The sequence below is a fragment of the Loxodonta africana genome, chromosome 3, assembly GCF_030014295.1.
Source record: "Loxodonta africana isolate mLoxAfr1 chromosome 3, mLoxAfr1.hap2, whole genome shotgun sequence".
In the NCBI taxonomy this organism is placed as follows: Eukaryota; Metazoa; Chordata; class Mammalia; order Proboscidea; family Elephantidae; genus Loxodonta; species Loxodonta africana.
The window spans coordinates 35,291,006-35,310,310 of NC_087344.1; the positions used below are offsets into that span (position 1 = coordinate 35,291,006).

General features: G+C 51.5%; 1 protein-coding gene across 1 annotated transcript; it reads right to left on the reverse strand.

Moving 5' to 3' along the window:
• Positions 1-13,966: 13,966 nt before the first annotated feature.
• On the reverse strand, positions 13,967-18,586 carry FNDC10 (fibronectin type III domain containing 10). Its single transcript, XM_064279917.1, has 4 exons — positions 18,552-18,586; positions 17,537-17,630; positions 15,093-15,255; positions 13,967-14,892 (listed from the first exon to the last, which is right to left on the reverse strand). The coding sequence occupies exons 1-4, from the start codon at positions 18,584-18,586 to the stop codon at positions 13,967-13,969; spliced, it is 1,218 nt and encodes a 405-aa protein (XP_064135987.1).
• Positions 18,587-19,305: the final 719 nt, after the last annotated feature.

The window sequence follows — 19,305 nt, forward strand, 5'->3', positions numbered from 1 at the left end:
GATAAAGGTTGAAGATTACATCCGTCAGTATGGATTACACTTCAACATGAAGAAAATGAAAATCTTGACAACTGGACCAATAAACAACATCATGATAAATGGGGAAAAAATTGATGTTGTCAACAATGTCTTTCTATTTGGATCAACAATATAATCCATGGACCAAAACAAACCAATTACCATAAAGTCAATTCTGACTCCTAGTGACCCTACAGGACAGAGTAGGACTGCCCCATAGTGGTTCCAAGGAGCAGCTGGTGGATTCAAACTGCTGACCTTTTGGTTACCAGCCCAAGCTCTTAACCGCTGCGCCACCAGGGCTTCATAATCCATGGAAGCAGCAATCAAATCAAATGACATATCGCATTGGACAAATCTGCTGCAAAAGATCTCTTGGAAGTTTTAAAAAGCAAAGATGTCACACTGATGACTAAGGTAAGCCCGACCAAGCCATGGTGTTTTCAACTGTTTCATATGTATTCGAAAGCTAGACAATGAAAAAAGAAGAGAGAAGAAGAATTGATGAGTTAGAACTGTGGTGTTGGTGAAGAATAGTGAATATACTGTCGACTGTCAGAAGAATGAACAAATCAGTCTTAGAAGAAATACAACCAGAATGTTCCTTACAAGCAAGGATGGGGAAACTTCGCCTTGCTTACTTTAGACACGTCATCAGGAAAGACCAGTCTCTAGAAAAGGACATCATGTTTGGTATAGAGTTGGTAAAAATGTAGGAAACAAACCCTCAATGAGATGGATGACACAGTAGTCACAACAATGGGGATTGAAACATACCAGCAATCATGAAGATGGTACAGGACTGGGCAATATTTCATTCTGTTATACATAAGGTTGCCATGAGTTGGAGCCAGTGCTGTAGCAACTAACAACAACAATATATCACTGGGGGAAAAAGTGGATTGTTTTCGTAGATGGGGTTGGGAAAGTTGGCTCACTGTAGGGATTTTAAAACAGTTCAATTCCCTACCTCACATCATATACAAAGTTAAATCCTAGATAGATTAAATACTTAACTATGAGCAGTAAAATAATAACCCAAAACTAAGGCCACTGCCGTCAAGTCAATTCCAACTCATAGTGACCCTCTAAGACAGAGTAGAACTGCCCCATAGGGTTTCCAACGAGCAGCTAGTGGATTCAGACTGTTGACCTTTCTGTTAGCAGCCAAATGCTTAACCACTGTGCCACCAGGGCTCGGTAAAATCCTGAAGTCAATAGAAAAAATTATAGAGAAATACGTTACATTGTTTGGATGTGCACGAATTTCTTATATAAGACCTAAAAAGTATGGAAAAAAGGTGATCTGATGTCATCAAAATTAAGGATTTCTTCTCAGTAAAGGACGTTATTGACAATGCTAACAGTGTAGGAGAAAATATTCACAACATCTAAAGTTGAGATACTTCAATGAGCAGATGCAGTGCTGGAAGTGCTCACTGGTCTATTCCAAGAAATTTGGAAGACAGCTACCTGGCCAACTGACTGGAAGAGATCCATATCTGTGCCTGTTCCCAAGAAATATGATGCAACCGAATGCTGAATTACCGTACGATATCATTAATTTCACAAGGAAGTAAAATTTTTCTGAAGATCATTCAGAAGTGGCTGCAACATTATTCAAGCTGGATTCAGAACAGGATGTGGAAGGAGGGCTATCATTGCTGATGTCACATGGATCCTGACTGAAAGCAGTGAATACCAGAAAGATGTTTACCTGTGTTTTATTGACTATGCAAAGGCATTCAACTGTGTGGATCATAACAAATTCTGGATAACATTGTGAAGAATGGGAATTCCAGAACACTTAATTGTGCTCATTAAGAACCTGTACATAGATCGAGAGGCAGTTGTTTGAACACAGCAAGGGAATACTGTGTGGTTTAAAGTCAGGAAAGGTGTGCGTCAGGGTTGTATCCGTTCACCACACCTGTTCAATCTGTATGCTGATCAAATAATCCAAGAAGCTGGACTGTATGAAGAAGAATGGGGCATCAGGATTGGAGGGGGACTCATTAACAACCTCCATTATGCAGATGACCAACCTTGCTTGCTGAAAGTGAAGAGGACTTGGAGCACTTACTGATGAAGAGCAAAGACCAAAGCCTTCAGTATGGATTACACCTCAACCTAAAGAAAACAAAAATCCTCACAACTGGACCAATAAGCCACATCATGGTAAATGGAGAAAAGATTGAACTTGTCAAGGATTTCATTTTGCTTGGATCCACAATCAACACCTATGGAAGCAGCAGTCAAGAAATCAAAAGACGCATTGCATTGGGCAAATCTGCTGCCAAAGATCTCTTTAAAGTGTTGAAAAGCAAAGATGTCACCTTGAAGACTAAGATGTGCCTGACCCAAGTTGTGGTATTTTCAATCGCATCACATGCATGTGAAAGCTGGACAATGAATAAGGAAGACCGAAGAAGAATTGACGCCTTTGAATTGTGGTTTTGGCAAAGAACATTGAATGTACCATGGGCTGCCAAAAGAATGAACAAATCTGTCTTGGAAGAAATACAACCAGAATGCTCCTTAGAAGCATGGATGGAGAGACTACATCTCACATACTTTGGACATGTTATTAGGAGGGATCAGTCCCTGGAGAGGGGCATCATGCTTGGTAAAGCAGAGGGTCAGCAAGAAAGAGGAAGACCCTGAACGAGATGGACTGACACAGTGGCTGGAACAATGGGCTCAAGTATATCAAAGGTTGTGAGCATGACAACCTGGCAGTGTCTCATTCTGTAGTACAGTGGGTTGCTATGAGTTGGAAGTGACTCAACGGCACTAACAACAACATCAACAAAATAGTCAAAAGGTAAATATCTGGAACAGTGCTGTCCAATGCAATACCTGCTGAGTACATGCAGGTATTTAAACTTCAGTTTAGTTAAATTTTAAAATGCAGTTTCTCAGTCACATTAACCACATTTAAAATGCTTAAATTCCACATGACTAGTAGCCATTAAGTCGGACAGCACAGATACAGGATATTTCCATCATTTCAGGAAGTTTTATTCAATATTGCTGATCTAGAGCATTTTTCAACTCTTTCAAGTCGAGGGAAAAGCCATACCAATGGAAAAATGTACAAAAAATATGAATACACAGTTTGTACAAGGGGAGATTAAAATGGCTAACAAGAATATTAAATGCACCTCAAACTCTCCAGTACTAATTTTTTAAAAAAGCAAATTCAAATAATAATGGGTTATTACCATACAACCAGCAGGTTGGCAAAAACTAGAATATTGGATGATAAGTAGTGTTAGAATTTGGGGAAATAACAACCCTCTTACACTGCTGGTGGGGTGTAAACTGCTTTCACCAATGTTATGGATTGGATTATGTCCCTCAGAAATATGTGTTGTAAATCCTAACCTCTATGCCTGTGCTGGGTGTGCCTGTAGTTATAATCTCACTTGAGATTGTCATTTCCCCTTAAGCCAGCACTCTGGAATCTGTCTTCTAGCCTCCTAAACTGTGAGAAAACACATTTCTGTTTGTTAAAGCTATGCACTTATGGTGCCCTGTCATAGCAGCACCAGATAACTAAGACAGCCAATAAGAACTAACGGACATGCACACCTCTAAGATCCATCGATCCCTCACCTAGAGAAATTTTCACACAGGGAATACGTATGAGGATATTCATCACAACATTGTGTGTAACCACAAACATTAGAGCTGCCTTGCGTGCTCTCCCAGGTGTCTGAAAAGCAAACATAGTAGGCGTACACACTAGAAATAATATGCAGTGGACAGAAATGATGAAATATTTATACCTACAACAACACAGATAATGTCCAAAACATGGCATTGAGTAAAAAACAAACAGGAGACCAACAGCACACATTAAACATATAGGAGTGGTTGCCTATGAGGAGAAGCAGCAAGGAATGGAAAGGGGCGGGGGGTGAAGGGAAGTAAATTAGGAAAGGGGCTTGGGGTTTAATGATAGTAATGGTGTTCTATAAACCGAGAAATGTGAGTAATGCTACTCTGTGCACCTAAATTCCAAAAGAAAAAAGATAATCTAACTTAGACGCAGCAAATTGGACAGCTGAAGTCAGAATTAGTGAACATGAAGACACTTATAAGGAAATCACTAACAATTTACCTCAGAAATATGGACAATACGAACAAGATATGGAAGATACAATAAAAGTTCCAATATATGTCTAATTATATCTCCAGAAGGACCAGAAAAGAGAGAATGGGGGAAGATTTATATTTGAAGAGATGTCTGAAGATATCTCAGAATTGAAGATACAAGGCAGTGGATTTAAAAACAAGCCTCTATGAGGATACACTTTTTAAAAACTGCGTGCTCAGACACATCTTGCTCACGACTTTATATTAAAGAGGAAAATCTTAAAATTATCTAAAGAGAAAAACAAAGAACAGATTATCCTCAAAGAAACAATAATAAACTTATCATCACAAACAGTAAATACCAGACAAGAATGGGAGAAAAAATCTTTAAAGTGCTGAGGGAAAACAGCTGTCAATCTCAAATTCCATAAGCTTCATTATCTCACTCAGGAGTAGAAGTGCACTAAAGGCAATTTCAGATAAACACAGAAATGTTACTATACAAGTACCCTCAGAGAAAGAAGGAGGAACATAGATCTACAAGGAAGAAGTGAAACAACAGATGCAATGGTGAGTGAAAAAAACTGGTTTACGGAGCAGGAGAGCAGTGGGATGCAGACCCCAAATTCTCATAAAAAGACCAGACTTAATGGTCTGACTGAGACTGGAAGGACCCCAGTGGTCATGGCCCCCAGATCTTCTGTTGGCTCAGGACAGGAACCATTCCCGAAGCCAACTCTTCAGTCACGGATTGGACTGGACAATGGATTGGAGAGGGATGCTGGTGAGGAGTGAGCTTCTTGGATCAGGTGGACACTTGAGACTATGTTGGCATCTCCTGCCTGGAGGGGAGATGAGAGGGTGGAGGGGGGTAGAAGCTGGCGAAATGGACACGAAAAGAGAGAGTGGAGGGAGAGAGCAAGCTGTCTCATTAGGGGGAGAGTAATTGGGAGTGTGTAGCAAGGTGTATATGGGTTTTTGTGTGAGAGACTGACTTGATTTGTAAGCTTTCACTTAGAGCACAATAAAAATTATTTTAAAAAACTGGTTTAGTATTGGTAAAGCCAAGTAAGCTGACAGTTTAATAAATAAAAAATGTAATTGGAGGGATTTAAAACAGGTGAAACCAGAATATAAAAGGTGAAAGGGGACTGAAGGTAAATGTCTTAGGCTGTGTTCTCTAGAGAAGCAAAACCAGCGAAGCATATATATGTGTGTGTGTATGCATAGAGGTTTAGCTCAAGGAAATGGCTCATGCAGTTGTAGAGGCTGGCAAGTCTCAAGTTCATGAGTCAGGTATCAGGCGTGAGGCTGGAGACTTCTCCTGACTCACATAGCTGCAGGGGCTGATGAACAGGTAAGACAGCAAGCTACTGGCTCATGGACTTTGGAGGCAGATGAATCCCAAGATTGGCAGGCAGTCCCGCAGGTTGATGGCTCAGGTCCCAAGAGCCAGAAGTCAGATGATGATGAGCAGAATGTAGGATCCAGAGCAAGCAAGCAAGATTTCCCAGAACATCCATATATATATATTGGATGCAGGCCACACCTCCCAAGGAAGTTCCCCTTACAACTGATTGACTGCCCACATTAGATCATATCATGGAGGATGACTACATCATTACATAACTGCCAAACTGCATCATTGTATAACTGCAAAACCACTGAGAATCATAGCCCAGCCAAGTTGACACACAATCCTAGCCATCACAGTAAGGATCTAAGGTTCTTATTTATTTTGAAGGAAACTGGAAATGCTAATTACATACCTACTTTAACAAGTATCCTTGTTTAAGCACTAATAGAAAAAGGGAGATGAAAAAGTTCAATTAATTTCATAGTAGAAAAAAGAAGTAATGACAAAGCATACTCATAAAACTCAAAATCAGATGGTGGAAACATGCCCAAGTACACTAATTATAATCAAATTATTAAAAATTTCAACAGAATAACAGCTGTATACTGTTTTCATAAGACATTTGGACATAATGAGGAGGTCGAAAGCAGAGCAATGAGGAGGTTCTACACAAGATGGTAGAGATGGCAGATAGGTTTTTGAATCTTGATAAACTGCTCCCACAAAAACACACAAAGCAACTAGGATAATAAATAAAAAAATCTTTATCCAACATCTACAACAAAAAAAGTGGCAACTGATTCCCATGAACCCCCATGAATGGGTGGGGTCAAACTTCTGACAGGAACAAGACCTATGTGGTATATGGGAAGAACTGGACAGAAGGCAGAGTGAAACCCAGAGAACCTAAATATTGAGTGAACATCATGTACTCACCCCCAAGCCCAAGGGGCTGTACTTGGCATGGAAAGCTCAGAGGGCTCAGCAGAGAACAGCACCAAAAGTGGGTAGGGTTTCCACCAAAAGTGAATAGGGTTTCCCAGGCTCCAATTTGCATATGCTTGCTGAAAGTGAAGAGGACTTGAAGCACTTACTAATGAAGATCAAAGACCACAGCCTTCAGTATGGATTGCACCTCAAGATAAAGAAAACAAAAATCCTCACAACTGGACCAATGAGCAACATCAGGATAAACAAAGAAAAGATTGAAGTTGTCAAGGATTTCATTTTGCTTGGATCCACAATCAACAGCCATGGAAGCAGGAGTCAAGAAATCAAAAGACGCATTGCATTGGGTAAATCTGCTGCAAAGGACCTCTCTAAAGTGTCGAAGAGCAAAGATGTCACCTTGAAGACTAAGGTGCCCCTAGCCCAAGCCATGGTATTTTCAATCGCATTATATGCATGTGAAAGCTGGACAATGAATAAGGAAGACCGAAGAAGAACTGACGCCTTTGAATGGTGGTGTTGGCGAAGAATATAGAACATACTATGGACTGCCAAAAGAATGAATAAATCTGTCTTGGAAGAAGTACAACCAGAATGCTCCTTAGAGGCAAGGATGGCGAGACTGAGTCTTAAATACTCTGGACATGTTGTCAGGAGGGATCAGTCTCTGGAGAAGGACGTCATGCTTGGCAGAGTACAGGGTCACCGGAAAAGAGGAAGACCCTCAACGAGGTCGATTGACACAGTGGCTGCAACCATGGGCTCGAGCATAACGATTGTAAGGATGGCTCAGGACGGGGCAGTGTTTTGTTCTGTTGAGCATAGGGTCGCTATGAGTGGGAACCGACTCGACGGCACCTAACAACAACAACATGCAAGGGGTTTTCGCCAGCCAATTATTTTAGAAGTAGACCATCAGGTCCTCCTTCTTCCTAGCCCATCTTAGTCTGGAAGCTCTGCTGAAACCTGTCCACCACAGGTGACCCTGCTGGTACTTGAAATACCGATGGCATACCTTTCACCATCACAGCAACACCCAAGCCACCACAGTACAACAAACTGACAGATGAGTAGAGGGTGTCTTAGGACGGGTTCTCTAGTGAAACAAAACCAGTGAAGCGTATAAATATATACAGAGATTTATATCAAGGAATGGCTCACGTGATTATAGAGGCTGGAATGTCCCAATCCATGGATAAGGATAGAGGCTTCTCCGATCCACGCAGCCGCAGGGACTGGTGAACCCAAGATCGGCAAGTTGGAGATCAGAGCTCTTGTTCACAGGCTGTGAAGATCCATGAATCCCAAGACTGGAAGAAAAACTGCTAGCTCTAGGCCCAAGAACTGGAGGTCAGACAAACAGGAGGCAGCTGCAGGATCCCAAGTAGGCAAAAGCCAGAACGTCCACTTATATTTGGATGCAGGCCATACACCCAAGGGAACTCCCTTTCAACTGACTGGCTACTCACAGCAGATCCTATCATGGGGGTGATCACATATAAACACTGAGAATCATGGCCCGGCCAAGTTGGCGAACAATCTTAACCATGACAGAGGGTCAGTGAAAAAGATGAAGACCCTCAACAAGATGGATTGACACAGTGGCTGCAACAGTGGGCTCAAGCGTAACAATGATTGTGAGGATGGCACCAAGACTGGCAGTGTTTCGTTCTGTTGTACATAGAGTCGCTATGAGTCAGAACTGACTCAACAGCACCTAGCAACAACAATGCAAGGGGTCTGCAGAAGAGCCAATGGTATATAAAAAAAATAATAATGGTATCGGTCAGTCTAAACCAAAAACCAAACCCAGTGCCATCGAGTCGATTCCACCTCATAGCGACCGTATAGGACAGAGTAGAACTGCCCCATAGAGTTTCCAAAGAGTGCCTGGTGTATTCGAACTGCTGACCTTTTGGTTAGCAGCCGTAGCACTTAACCACTACACCACCAGGGTTTCCTAGGTCAGTCTGAGCCCTATAAATTCTCAACAATAACTGAAGCTCCCACAATGAGAAGGATCTGTTGGAATAGACTCTAAATTGAGAAGGACTGAGACACTAGGGGTAAAGGAAAGAGAAGGTCCAGATAAAAGTGGGGAAGAGGAAAGAAAAAGCAGCACCAAAAGAAATCTCAACGGCAGTGGGTTTGGTTTTTTTTAGAGGTATAAAGGAGCCCCGGTGGTGCGATGGTTAGGAGCTCAGTTGCTAACCAAAAGGTCAGCAGTTTGAATCCACCAGCCACTCCTTGGAAACGCTGTGGGGGCAGTTCTACTCTGTCCTACAGAGTTGCTGTAAGTCGGAATCGACTCAATGGCAACAGGTTTTGTTTTGTTTTTATAGAGGTATAAGGAGTGTCTGGGTGGCGCAAATGGCTAAGCATTAAGCTGCTAACCAAAAGTTTACCCAGAGGTGCTGCTTCCAAAAGATCACAGCCACTGAAAATCCTGGGACTGCAGTTCTACTCTGAAACACAGGCTCACCATGATATGGAATCAACTGGATGGAAACTGGTTTGGATTTTGTTTTTTAGATATACAAGGAGTGACAGGGTGGTACAAATGATTAATGTGCTAGGCTGCTAATTGAAAAGTTGGAGGTTCGAGTCCACCCAGACGCCTTGGAAGAAAGGCCTGGCAATCTACTTTCAAAAGATCATAGCTGTTGAAAACCTTATTGAGCGAAGTTCTATTCTGACACATGTGGGGTCACCATGAGTAGGAATCGACTCAATGGCAACCTGTGGTAGAGGTTATAAAGCTGTGTATTTTAACACTTAGTTATATCCACAGAGAGAGTGCTCTGGAACTGGGAAGCTATCCTGGCCACTGCTCCCCTACTTCCCACAGAAGAGTTCAGAAAAACCTGTCTCAGTTACATGGGGAGTGACTAATCCCATGCACAATTATTGTAAGGAAAGAAGCAAATAATGAGCATAGTAACAATCCTGTTGATAAAGAAGGCACGCTGGAAAGGTGTGCCCATAAAACAGATAAAAGTTTAACCAAATATTTCATTACAAAGTAAAAAGACTTACAAAAATGATAGAAGACATGAAAGAACAGTCTACATCAGAAGTGGAAACACCAAAGGTTCCTGGGTGGCACAAATGGTTTGCACTTGGCTGATAACCAAAAGGTTGGTGGTTGGAACCCATCCAGCAGCACTGCGGAAGTAATAGGGGCCCTGGCGATCTGCTTCTGGAAAAATGATAGCCAAGAAAACCTGTGGAGCAGTTCTACTCTGTAACACACGGAATCTCCAAAGTTACAAACCCACAACAAAAATAAAATCAACAACAGAAGTGGAAACACAAAAAAATGAGATAATTGGGAAAAGTGAAGATTTGAAGAGACCGCTGGTAAACCAAAAGAAAGCAACCAAACTCATTGCCATCAAGTCGACTCTGACTCCTAGAGACTCTACATTAGAAGTAAAAGAAAAAATTCTGAAAACTGAATGAAAAGGAAAGGAGAGAGAAAGTTGCCCCGATGATGCCTTGAAAAGAAGAGCGGATGGTCCCTAATCCTCTCCCTTCTGAAGCCCTGTCCCCCTCGCTCAAATGGGCCCACGTCTCAAACTCACTTCCCGTCCCCAGGAATCTGTGAAGCTTGCAGGAGGCCTGGGTGTCAACATCCCCAGGCCAGGGTCTCCAGAAGCTCCTTGAACTGTCCCTGAAGACCAAACAATCCTGCCCCCAATCCTGAGATCGCCAGGGAAACACCAACCCCTCAATCCCACTTCCCAGTCAAGAAATTCTTCCTCTATTTGCCCTCGGTTCTACCTGTCCCCCATGTCATGTCCCCCAGCTCAGCAACACCAGGGACCGTGAGGTCCTCACACTGCCAGTGCTGACCAAGACCCAGCTTCTTTAGGGGGCTTGGGTTGAACAGCAGCCCTGGGACTCCTGGAACTCTGCCCCAGCCAGTGGACCAGGCAGAAGGAGCAGCTGCCTACTGGAGACCCTGGGGAGAAGCCTGGCTTGGGCAGGCGTGTTTGGCTGCCTGATGGATGCCTTACACCCCTGTATTCTTTCATCTCTGCATCCCTGTATCCCTTCATTCCTGCACCTCTGCACCCCAGTAACCCTGCATCACTCACACCTGCATCTTAGTGTCTGCCTTCTGGCCTAAGCAAGTAGCTGGCAGTGGCTTGTTCTTCACTGCTGGAGCCCTGGAGCCAGACCTTTTAGGGACATCCAGGAAATGTTGGTAGAACAACTAAGGATCATCCTTCGCTGGAAGACAGCGAATGTGCTGTGAGTCAGGGCTTGGGGATGAGCAGAAGGGGGACCAGAGCTCTGTCCTGGATCCAGTGCTGTAAGAGACTCCTAAGCTAGCTTGGTGGCCATGTCAGGAAGGGGCCCTTCTCAGATGCTGATTGTGGCCTGGACAGTGGTCCCGATGGTTGTGGTGTACTGTCCTCCACCAGGGGTTATCTCACTGAAGTCAGTCCTGGGACTGTTTCCATTTGCAGACAAGGGCATTTTGCAGATAAAAGCATCTTGCAGATGAGGGTGTCTTGCAGGTGAGGGCATTTAGCAGATGAGGGGACTGGAGCTCTGACAGGCTCAGGGCTCCTAAGGGGCAGAGCAGGGTGCCACCAGGGCAATCCTGAGGCATTCTGGAGTCACTGCAGAGGTGGTTCTACTCCATGGCAGAAAGTATCTTCAGGCACCACGGAGAAAAGCCAAGTCTCCATCATCAAACAGAGGAGCTTGGTTTCACCTCTAGGGTCCTGGGGAACTCCCGAGGGGGACAACACATGCACTCCCAGCCACAAGGTGAAAGGTAGAGCCACAAGAGGCTGGAAGCTGGGAAGAGGCAGAGAGGGAGAAGCAAGTGTCCGGATGGGGCCAGAGGTGCGATGTCTGCCTCAAGGTGGGCTGCACGGAGGTGTCCCTTGTGGCTCTGGGAGGAGGGTGGGGCCATCCACAGTCAGTAGAGGTGACCGTGACTTCAGCTCCAGGCTACCCTGGGCCAAGGCCCATCCACATCCCTGCAGGTGGGGGCCCTCAAGCTCTGTCCCTGCAGGCCTCCACGAAGCCCTGGAACGGGCCCTAAGAGGGCATCTCTGCAAGCACACCCCTCTCTGATGCAGGAGGCCAAGGCTGAGTCTGATCACCCAACTGTCCAACAGCGCTTGCTGATGGGAATTCGCACCCACAGTGGGGTATGAACCTGCTGAGGGCTGGAGTGGACAGAGAGGAGGCCTCACATAACTTCACAGCCCAGCCCTGGAATCTGACAGTGCCCCAGCAGGAGAGGGCAGGCAGTTGTGACCTCAGAGACACCCAAGTCCCAGGCACCCTGGATTGGGCACCACTGCTGCCTGACTCCTGCCCCTTTTGGAAGAAGACATCTGTGCCTTGACAGATGGGCAGGAGTCTGGTAAAGCACACGGGCTCCAGGGACCAGGATCGGAGCTACTGAAGCCGGAGCCCCCTCTCGATGCTGCCCCCGGCTGTCTAGACATGTTGCCACACCCCAACCTCTCTCCTCTGGGGGAATGAGTCACTCCTCAAAGCCTGGCAGCCCCCTAGCTGCCTCTGCTTGCTCAAGGTCACTGCCGGTGGATCGAGGGCAGCTCAAGGACAGCTTGGGGGGGAGGGAAGCTGAGTCTGGGCAAGGCCTAGGCTCATCACCCAGTCCACCCCCACCAGAACTTCAACACCCCCACCTCTGACAGTTGCCGGGGTGGTGGGGACTGGGCTGGGGAGGAGGCATCCCTCCCGTACCCGCCTAATTGCTGCCTGTCACAGCTCAAATGGGTCACCGTGAGACTGGGCTATTTCTAACTGCAGCAGGTGCTGCGCCCCCACCCCCGCCCGACAGCAGGCAGCAGAGATTCTGTTGGTTTATTTTCCAAGGTCAGAGGTGGACAGACGGGCAGTGGGCCACCACTATCCTCCTGCCAGAAGCTGCAAGGGCTGGATGCCCGCGCACCCCCTGCCTGGGGTGCACCCCATCCCAACTGAGACAAAGGTTAGGTCCAGCCACTCTGCTAATGCCTTTGGGGGAGCCGAGGAGAAAGCGTCCACCTCTCCTTTCTCTCACCCCTGCACCCTCTCCTCCTGCCTCCCAAATAAACACACACAACAGCGCTTTTCATCTGAGAGAATGACGAAGACTTTAGACACGGGTGGGCGACAGGCTCACACTTGGCCAGTGCCGTGCCAGGGGCACGCAGAGCAGAGCAGAGCAGAGACACAGGAGGTGAGGAGTGGGTGCTACGGAACATCTGCCAGAGCAGGTGGTTGCTGGGGTAGGGGGCAGGGTTAACCACACTGACTCCAGGAAGTGCCAGGGTCACGTCCAGCTGATCAGAGTCTAGGGCTCTCAGACAGTTGGGCAGCACTGTCACCCCTCCCAGTGCCAAGCACTGCCAGGTGGCCGGAGTGCTGGAGTCTGCATGGAGGGGGCAAGGCCGGCCTTCTGTCCATGCTGTGGGTAGGCAGCCTTGCTGGGGCTGGATCCTGGGCTCCTGACCTGGAGCCCCTGTTGGGAGGGTGGTGGTGCTGTTGCTTACACTGTCGCCACTGAGGTTTCCTGGTGGGTGGAGGACTGGGGTCCAGACCACAGTGGAAGGTCCACCTGGGCTCAGCTGACATCGACTCTTCTGCTCTCTGGGTCTAATGCTGTCCCCCCAAGCCAGGGCCCCTCTCCCCAATGACTTACCCCAGCCCACCCATAGTGGGAAGTCCTAGTCAAAGGCGACCCACATAAAAGGAAAAAGGGCACCAGCCCTGGAGAGCAGTCAGATTCTCCCAAGACCAGGGACACTCACCCTGGACGCGGCAGCTGGACCCTGGGCCTGCTGGGCTACATTGCAGCTGCTGGCTCATCAGACAGCCCAGTAGGAAACATCCAGGACCCTGCTCTACCTGACTCCATGCTCGGGGCAACAGGCTGCTCCTGCAAACCTTGGACGGGGAGTCCCCAGGGACTCTGACCAGAGCACACACAAGCCTGCCAGTCTCACGGCCACACACGCCCTTGGACAATAGGGTGCTGGGCTGTGGCCTGGGGAATGGGTGGGTGGCTCCTAGCAGTGGGCCCGGGTACTAAGGCACAAAGCAAACCCAAGCCCACTGGGGTGGGGAGCAGGAAGGACAGGCTCCAAGGGGCCCCCGAGCCTGCAAAGCACACAGTGACCAAGCAGTGACAATGGCCCAGCTCTGCCAAATTGGCACAGGCTGCAGGTGTGGGGTGACAACCCAAGGGTGGCAATGGCTCTTGCTGGAAGGGGCCATACGTCTTGGCCGCCCCTATAAAGGCCTCTGGAAGGGGGGAGAGCCCAGGACGTGGCTGACACCGCAGCCCGGGCCCAAGGGCCAGTCATCGGCTGGACTCTGGGACACAGGCACCCGGCTGGGAAGGTCCTGCGATGATAAAGCCCGCATCGTGGGCCGGTCCCCGTCCATGTCCAGCGGGTGTCAAGTGGATCCTAAGGCGGACGCAGGAACGAGGAGGGCAGGGCGGGCGTGCAGACGGGCTCCCGCCCGGGGCTCAGACGCACACCTCGGGGGAGCCAGGCCTGCGGGTCAAGGCTGCCTGCGCGGCCCGGGGCGCCCGAAGGCCGGGTGCATGAGGTTCTCGGTGATGTAGGCCACCAGTAGGCAGATGACCACAAGCATGACGCAGATGGAGCCGCCCACCGCCGTCATGGCCACCACGATCTCCCGCATGCCGGCCGGCTCGGCAGCGAACTCCACGCACTCAGCGGGCGCGAGGGGCGGTGGCGTGGCAGGGGCCGCGGGCGCTGGGGGCGCCCCGGGCGCGGCGCGCAGCGGCAGCGGCTGCAGGCACAGGCGGTAGCGCACGCCGTCGTGCACGTCGGGCAGCAGGTAGTCGCGGCACGAGGCGCCGAGAAGCACGCGCTCGCATGGGAAGCGCGTGTAGGCGCCGCGCCATGAGCAGTTGAGCGCGAAGCCGCGCAGGCGGCGCGCCTCGGCCGGCGCCAGGCGCCACTGCAGCAGGACGCTGCGGTTGCGCAGGACGCTGGCGCGCAGCGAGTGACCGGCTGAGCCATGCGCCGCGCAACCTGGCGCCTGGCAGCGGAAGCCGCGCGCGGGGCTGCGGAAGCAAAGGCGGCCGCCGCCCGCCTCGGGGCCCTCGGGCAGCACCTTGTAGGGGCACCACGGCGCATCGGCGGCCGGCTCCCAGGCCGGCGGGGACGGCGCTGGCGCGGCGCAGGGCGGTGGCGCGCAGGCGGCCAGCAGCAGCAGTGGCAGCAGCGGCGGCGGCAGCGCGGGCCGCAGCTGGTGGCGGGCCGGGGCGCGCATCTTGCGGCGGCGGCGGCGGCGGCGGCGGCGGCGGCGGGGCTGGGCCGGGCGCGCCTCCGCGCTCGCCGGGCTCGCCGTGCCCTGGCCGCCGCCGCTCCGACCCGCCCCCGTGCCCGGTACGCGCTCGGACCCGGCGCGGCGGCGGCGAAGGAGGAGGAGGCGGGGCCGCCCCACGCCCCGCCCCCCTTAACCCTCACCGGGCCGACGGCCTGCGGGTGCCCGCCTTAGTTCGCCTACCGCAGCGCCTGGTCCTTTGGGGCCGCCCCGCCGAGTCGCCTCGCCTGCCGCGGGCCACGAGGGGCCCGGGACCCCTGGGGCAAGGGCAGCCCGCGGGGTGCGCGGACAGAGGACGCGCGGGCCCGCGGTTCTCAGTGCGTGGACTAACCTCCGCCCTCCACCGCCTCCTCGCCGCCGCGGGGTCTTCCGAGGCATTCCTGGCGGTATGGCTTGCTGTCCTGAGTAGTGGTCCCCGAGGACAGCTCCGCCACCGCTCTTGGCCGCACCAGTTGGGGAGGCCGCGCCTTCAAATGCGGGTTGCGCTCCACACACTGAGAACCCGGGACTCAAGGCGAGGACCTGCAAATAATGGTCCTCCCTGCCCCTACGCGGGGAGTGAAGTGCATGCCTGTCCTGGGGAGTGGGGACGAAAACGTGTCTTAGACCCCAGCTGGGGTCGCTGTTCAGTCTGGTGAGAACTTGGTTTACTCTGCTGCACACAGAATACCGGGGTACAGCTGGGTGGGACTCCGACCCTCTGCTCTGCTCCATCGATTGGGTGAACAGTACCTATCTCAGAACACCCCCTTAGGTAAGGCCCTGGTGGGGGGCCAGGGATGGACAAAGGGACAGCTCCCCAAAAGCCCACTGGTGCACAGGTTGGACTGCACCGCTGGGAAGGAAGGACACCACCCTTTTCCCACCCCTTGTACCCAGGATCCGCCTCACAGCGTGGCTCAATCACTGTCCCTGCCTCTGCTGCCCAGCACCCACGACACCCTTCCTGGGCCAGGGGACAGCAACCTGCCCTGCCTGAGCCACCTGGAAGTGAGCCAGAGCCCCCATGTACAGGGGACCACACCCCCAGGGAAAGCTGCTCTGTGTCCTGTGTAGGGAGATGAGGAGGGGTCCGAGTGGTTGTCCTGCTGACACTGGGCTCCCTGAACCACCTTCAGTTGATGTTCTCACCTCGGGGAGGGAGAAGAGGGATTGTGTGGGCATTGATGCTCATTGGGTCTTTGGTCTCCCACATCTGCACGGTCAGGTTTCCCCCACACCCTCGAGGAGACCCATTCCCTGGCTGGAAGCCACCACTGCAGTTCAGTGCACCATGTCACCTGGATTGAAGGGCTCTGACCCCAACATGAGGCTTTGTTGGCCTGGACAGGGTCGGCTGAGGCCTCTGCCTCTGATGGGGAGCAGCTGGGGGTAAAGACCCTGGAGGGGGGCACTCTCTGGCCCTGCCACTAGCTGTCAGTCACCCCTGAGGAAGGAGGCCCTGGCCCTGACCACAGCTTCGTGGGGGCCTTGGGAACTCCCCCAGAGAAGTAGAAAACAATGGTGCGCTGGGGATCCCCAGGTCCCCACCCATATCTCTCGGGATTTGGCTGGCCTCCATTGGGCCTGCAGCCCCCTGGTCACTGGCCCCAAGGGGCGGGGGCATTGGTGGGGGCAGGACCAGGGCCTAGGTGACAGTGCGAGGGGAGCCCCCAGGCTTTCTGACTGCTCAAACCTCCAGCTAGGATAGTGGGAGAACAGCTGGGGGGCCAGTCTGTCAGCCCCACTCCAGGGAAAAGAGCAGACAGAACAAGGGAGGTGTTGGTACTTCGCAGCCAGCTGGGGAGGAATTCAATTAGACCCAGCCAGCCAGGTTCTCCCCTGGGAGTCTGGCAGCCCTACCTTGATTCTGGGGCTGGCTTCCTGGTGTGGGCTTTTCCTGAGAGGCGCCCACCCCCCAACCAGCTGCCTGGAGCATGCTGACCTCCCTCCCTGGGGGCTGAGGGCTCTGCTTCCCTCACCTGGGCCCTTCCTCATTCACGGCATCTTGCCAATCTTGGACAAAGAGAGGATGGGGGGGTGGTGCATGGGCTGTGACCAGCCATCTGTATTCCAGGAGCTTCCAGATGCAGAAGGAGAGGGGAAGGGCAGACTCAAAGAAGCCCTACTTCCCATCTGCCAGGATTCTGGGCTGATGAAGCAATTGCTTTGCTGTCTCCAAAGCTCATGAAGAAGCCCCCACTCCCTCGTCTCATCTGGCTCCCCATCCATCTTTGTTCACCTCTGCAGCTGCACCTTCCAGTGGCCAGTGGGGGCCAGAGGGCCCTGGGATGCCCTCCCTAGTCCTACGGAGGCCCAGTCCCAGGGCTTGGCTGGAGCCCCCAAGCTGCCCTTCCCCACCAGCCGCAGCCTGTGAGGAAGGCAAACTAAACCTCCTCCCCTCGCCCCAGCAGGGAGCAAATTCCTCCCCCAAGACAATTGGCCTGCTGGGGAGGATGGAGTCACAAGAATAAGGATTAGCGGGTTCTGAAGCATTGGAGCTGCGATCATTCCTGCCCCACTGGGAGACAGGACCAAAGGCAAGGCTGTCAAGAGGGGGCACCTCCTGTCCACTCCCAGCTGACCAGTGGGAGCCCCTCTGGCCTGACTGGGGACGATACAGGAGTCCCCATCCAGGCTGCATGTCTGCAGGCCCTCCCAGGCCCACTCACCTGGGCTTCCAGGGCAGCCCCCACCTTTCATGCTCATGTGTACTCTGGGGAAGCGATGCTTGGGGAAAGGGTGGGAGGGGTTGGATGTCACTGCCTAGGCCAGGCTGGGCTGCTGTCCGCACACCCGCCAGCCTGGGGGCAGCTCTCCTTCCTTCAGGAGGTGCTGGCTGAAGCCCCAGGCTGGAGTGGCTTCGGGGCTGAGGGTGTGACCCAGGGGCCTTTGTGGGCAGAGCAGGGATAGGTGGTCTTGGGCTGGCCACCATGTACACTGTCAGATCCAGGGAATGAAAGGGCCAGGCAGCCGGAGGGGCTCCTCATACCTCCCCCAGCAAAGCCAGGCCCCATCCAGACTTGGACTGGGTCCTGTCCCACCCCTTCTTGGGACAGAATCCAGCTCAGCAGGTGAAGGGATGTAGGGAGGAGGCCAGGATAAGGGTGGTGGGTCTCAGGGAGATCAAGGGTCAGTCCCCCCCACCCCCCTGCTAAGCCTGGCCACTGGTGGCCTCCCTCTCACCAGAAAGGCCACATGGGCAGGAAAGCGAAGACAGTGGCCTTCTGTGACCCTCCCTAACACACACTCTGTGGGTCCCACCTCCATGGGACAGGCCTGTGCCCAGCCCCCTAGGCCCCTTCCAGCCCCTTGGCCTCAGGCAAATGGAGACAGTCCACTCGCTCGCCACTCAGCATGTGTTCTTGCCTTTCACATAGATGAAGGACATTGTGTCTCAGGCACTGGGAAACACAAGTCCCCTTGGCTGCTGTATCATCATGGGGTGACACAGACCCCTCTTCTGGATCTGTCACCTTAGTCACCACCAGTCCTGTTCATGAGGTGGCTGGGAAAGGGGCAGGAATGGAACTACTCAGTACCATAAAGGGTAGTTCCTGAGGCCCCAACTTCTGTTGAGTTGATCGTAGCTTAGCTGCTCATAATTGCATCTCCCTTACTCCTCACTGGCACCTTGGCTCGTTGGGCTCTCAAGAGGTAAGTGTACAGACCATTCCTACAGGCTCTTGATCCTTAGCGGTCTTGTCTTTTAGGGGTTGCCCTAGTTTTCCACTGACAACTGCTACTTAAATTACGAGGAATCCCAGGGTCTCAGACACCCTTGGTCCTCAGGTTAGCACCAACACCACACCTCCTGGTCATCAGGCTCATCACCTTTGCCAGCATGGTTACCCTTTCTTTGTCAGTTGGGTCAGAAGCACAAGGAGCCAAGATAGCGCATCCAGGGGTGGGAAGCCAAGATGCGGAGGGCCACAGCCAGCTCTGTCCCTTGGTTCCCAGACCCTGTACCCCAAACTCTGGAGGAGCAGCCCCCAGTCCTGGCCTTTAGATTAAGGCATACTCCAAATGCTATAGGAAGCACCCCACTTGGCCTTCAGGAGGCCATGACACCCTTCTATTAGGCCCCGGCTTCCAGGTGAAAGAGATGAGGTTCAGGGTGAGACTGTGAGCTGTAAGATGACACCATAAGCTTGTGGTGTGTGAGCCCATTGCCACCTTCTTTCACCACAAAGTGTTTCCTTGGTCCGAGATGATATTACATGGGATACGGTGACAGTAAGGAAGTATTCTAAGCCCACTGTGATGGGGCCAGCAGAATTGTGGTGGGCAGGTGTAATGGATTCAATTGTTGTTGTGTGTCCTTGAGTCGATTCTGACTCATACCAAACCTATACCACAGAATAGAACTGCCCCACAGGGTTTCCTAGGCTGAAATCTTTAAGGGAGCAGATCACCAGGTCTTGTCTCCCGCAGAGCTGCTGTGGGTTCTAATCGCCCGTCTTTCACCTAGCAGCTGAGTGCTTAACTGTTGTGCCACCAGGGCCCCTTGTTGTTATTAGGTGCTGTCGAGACAGTTCCGTCTCAAAGCAACCCTGTGCACAACA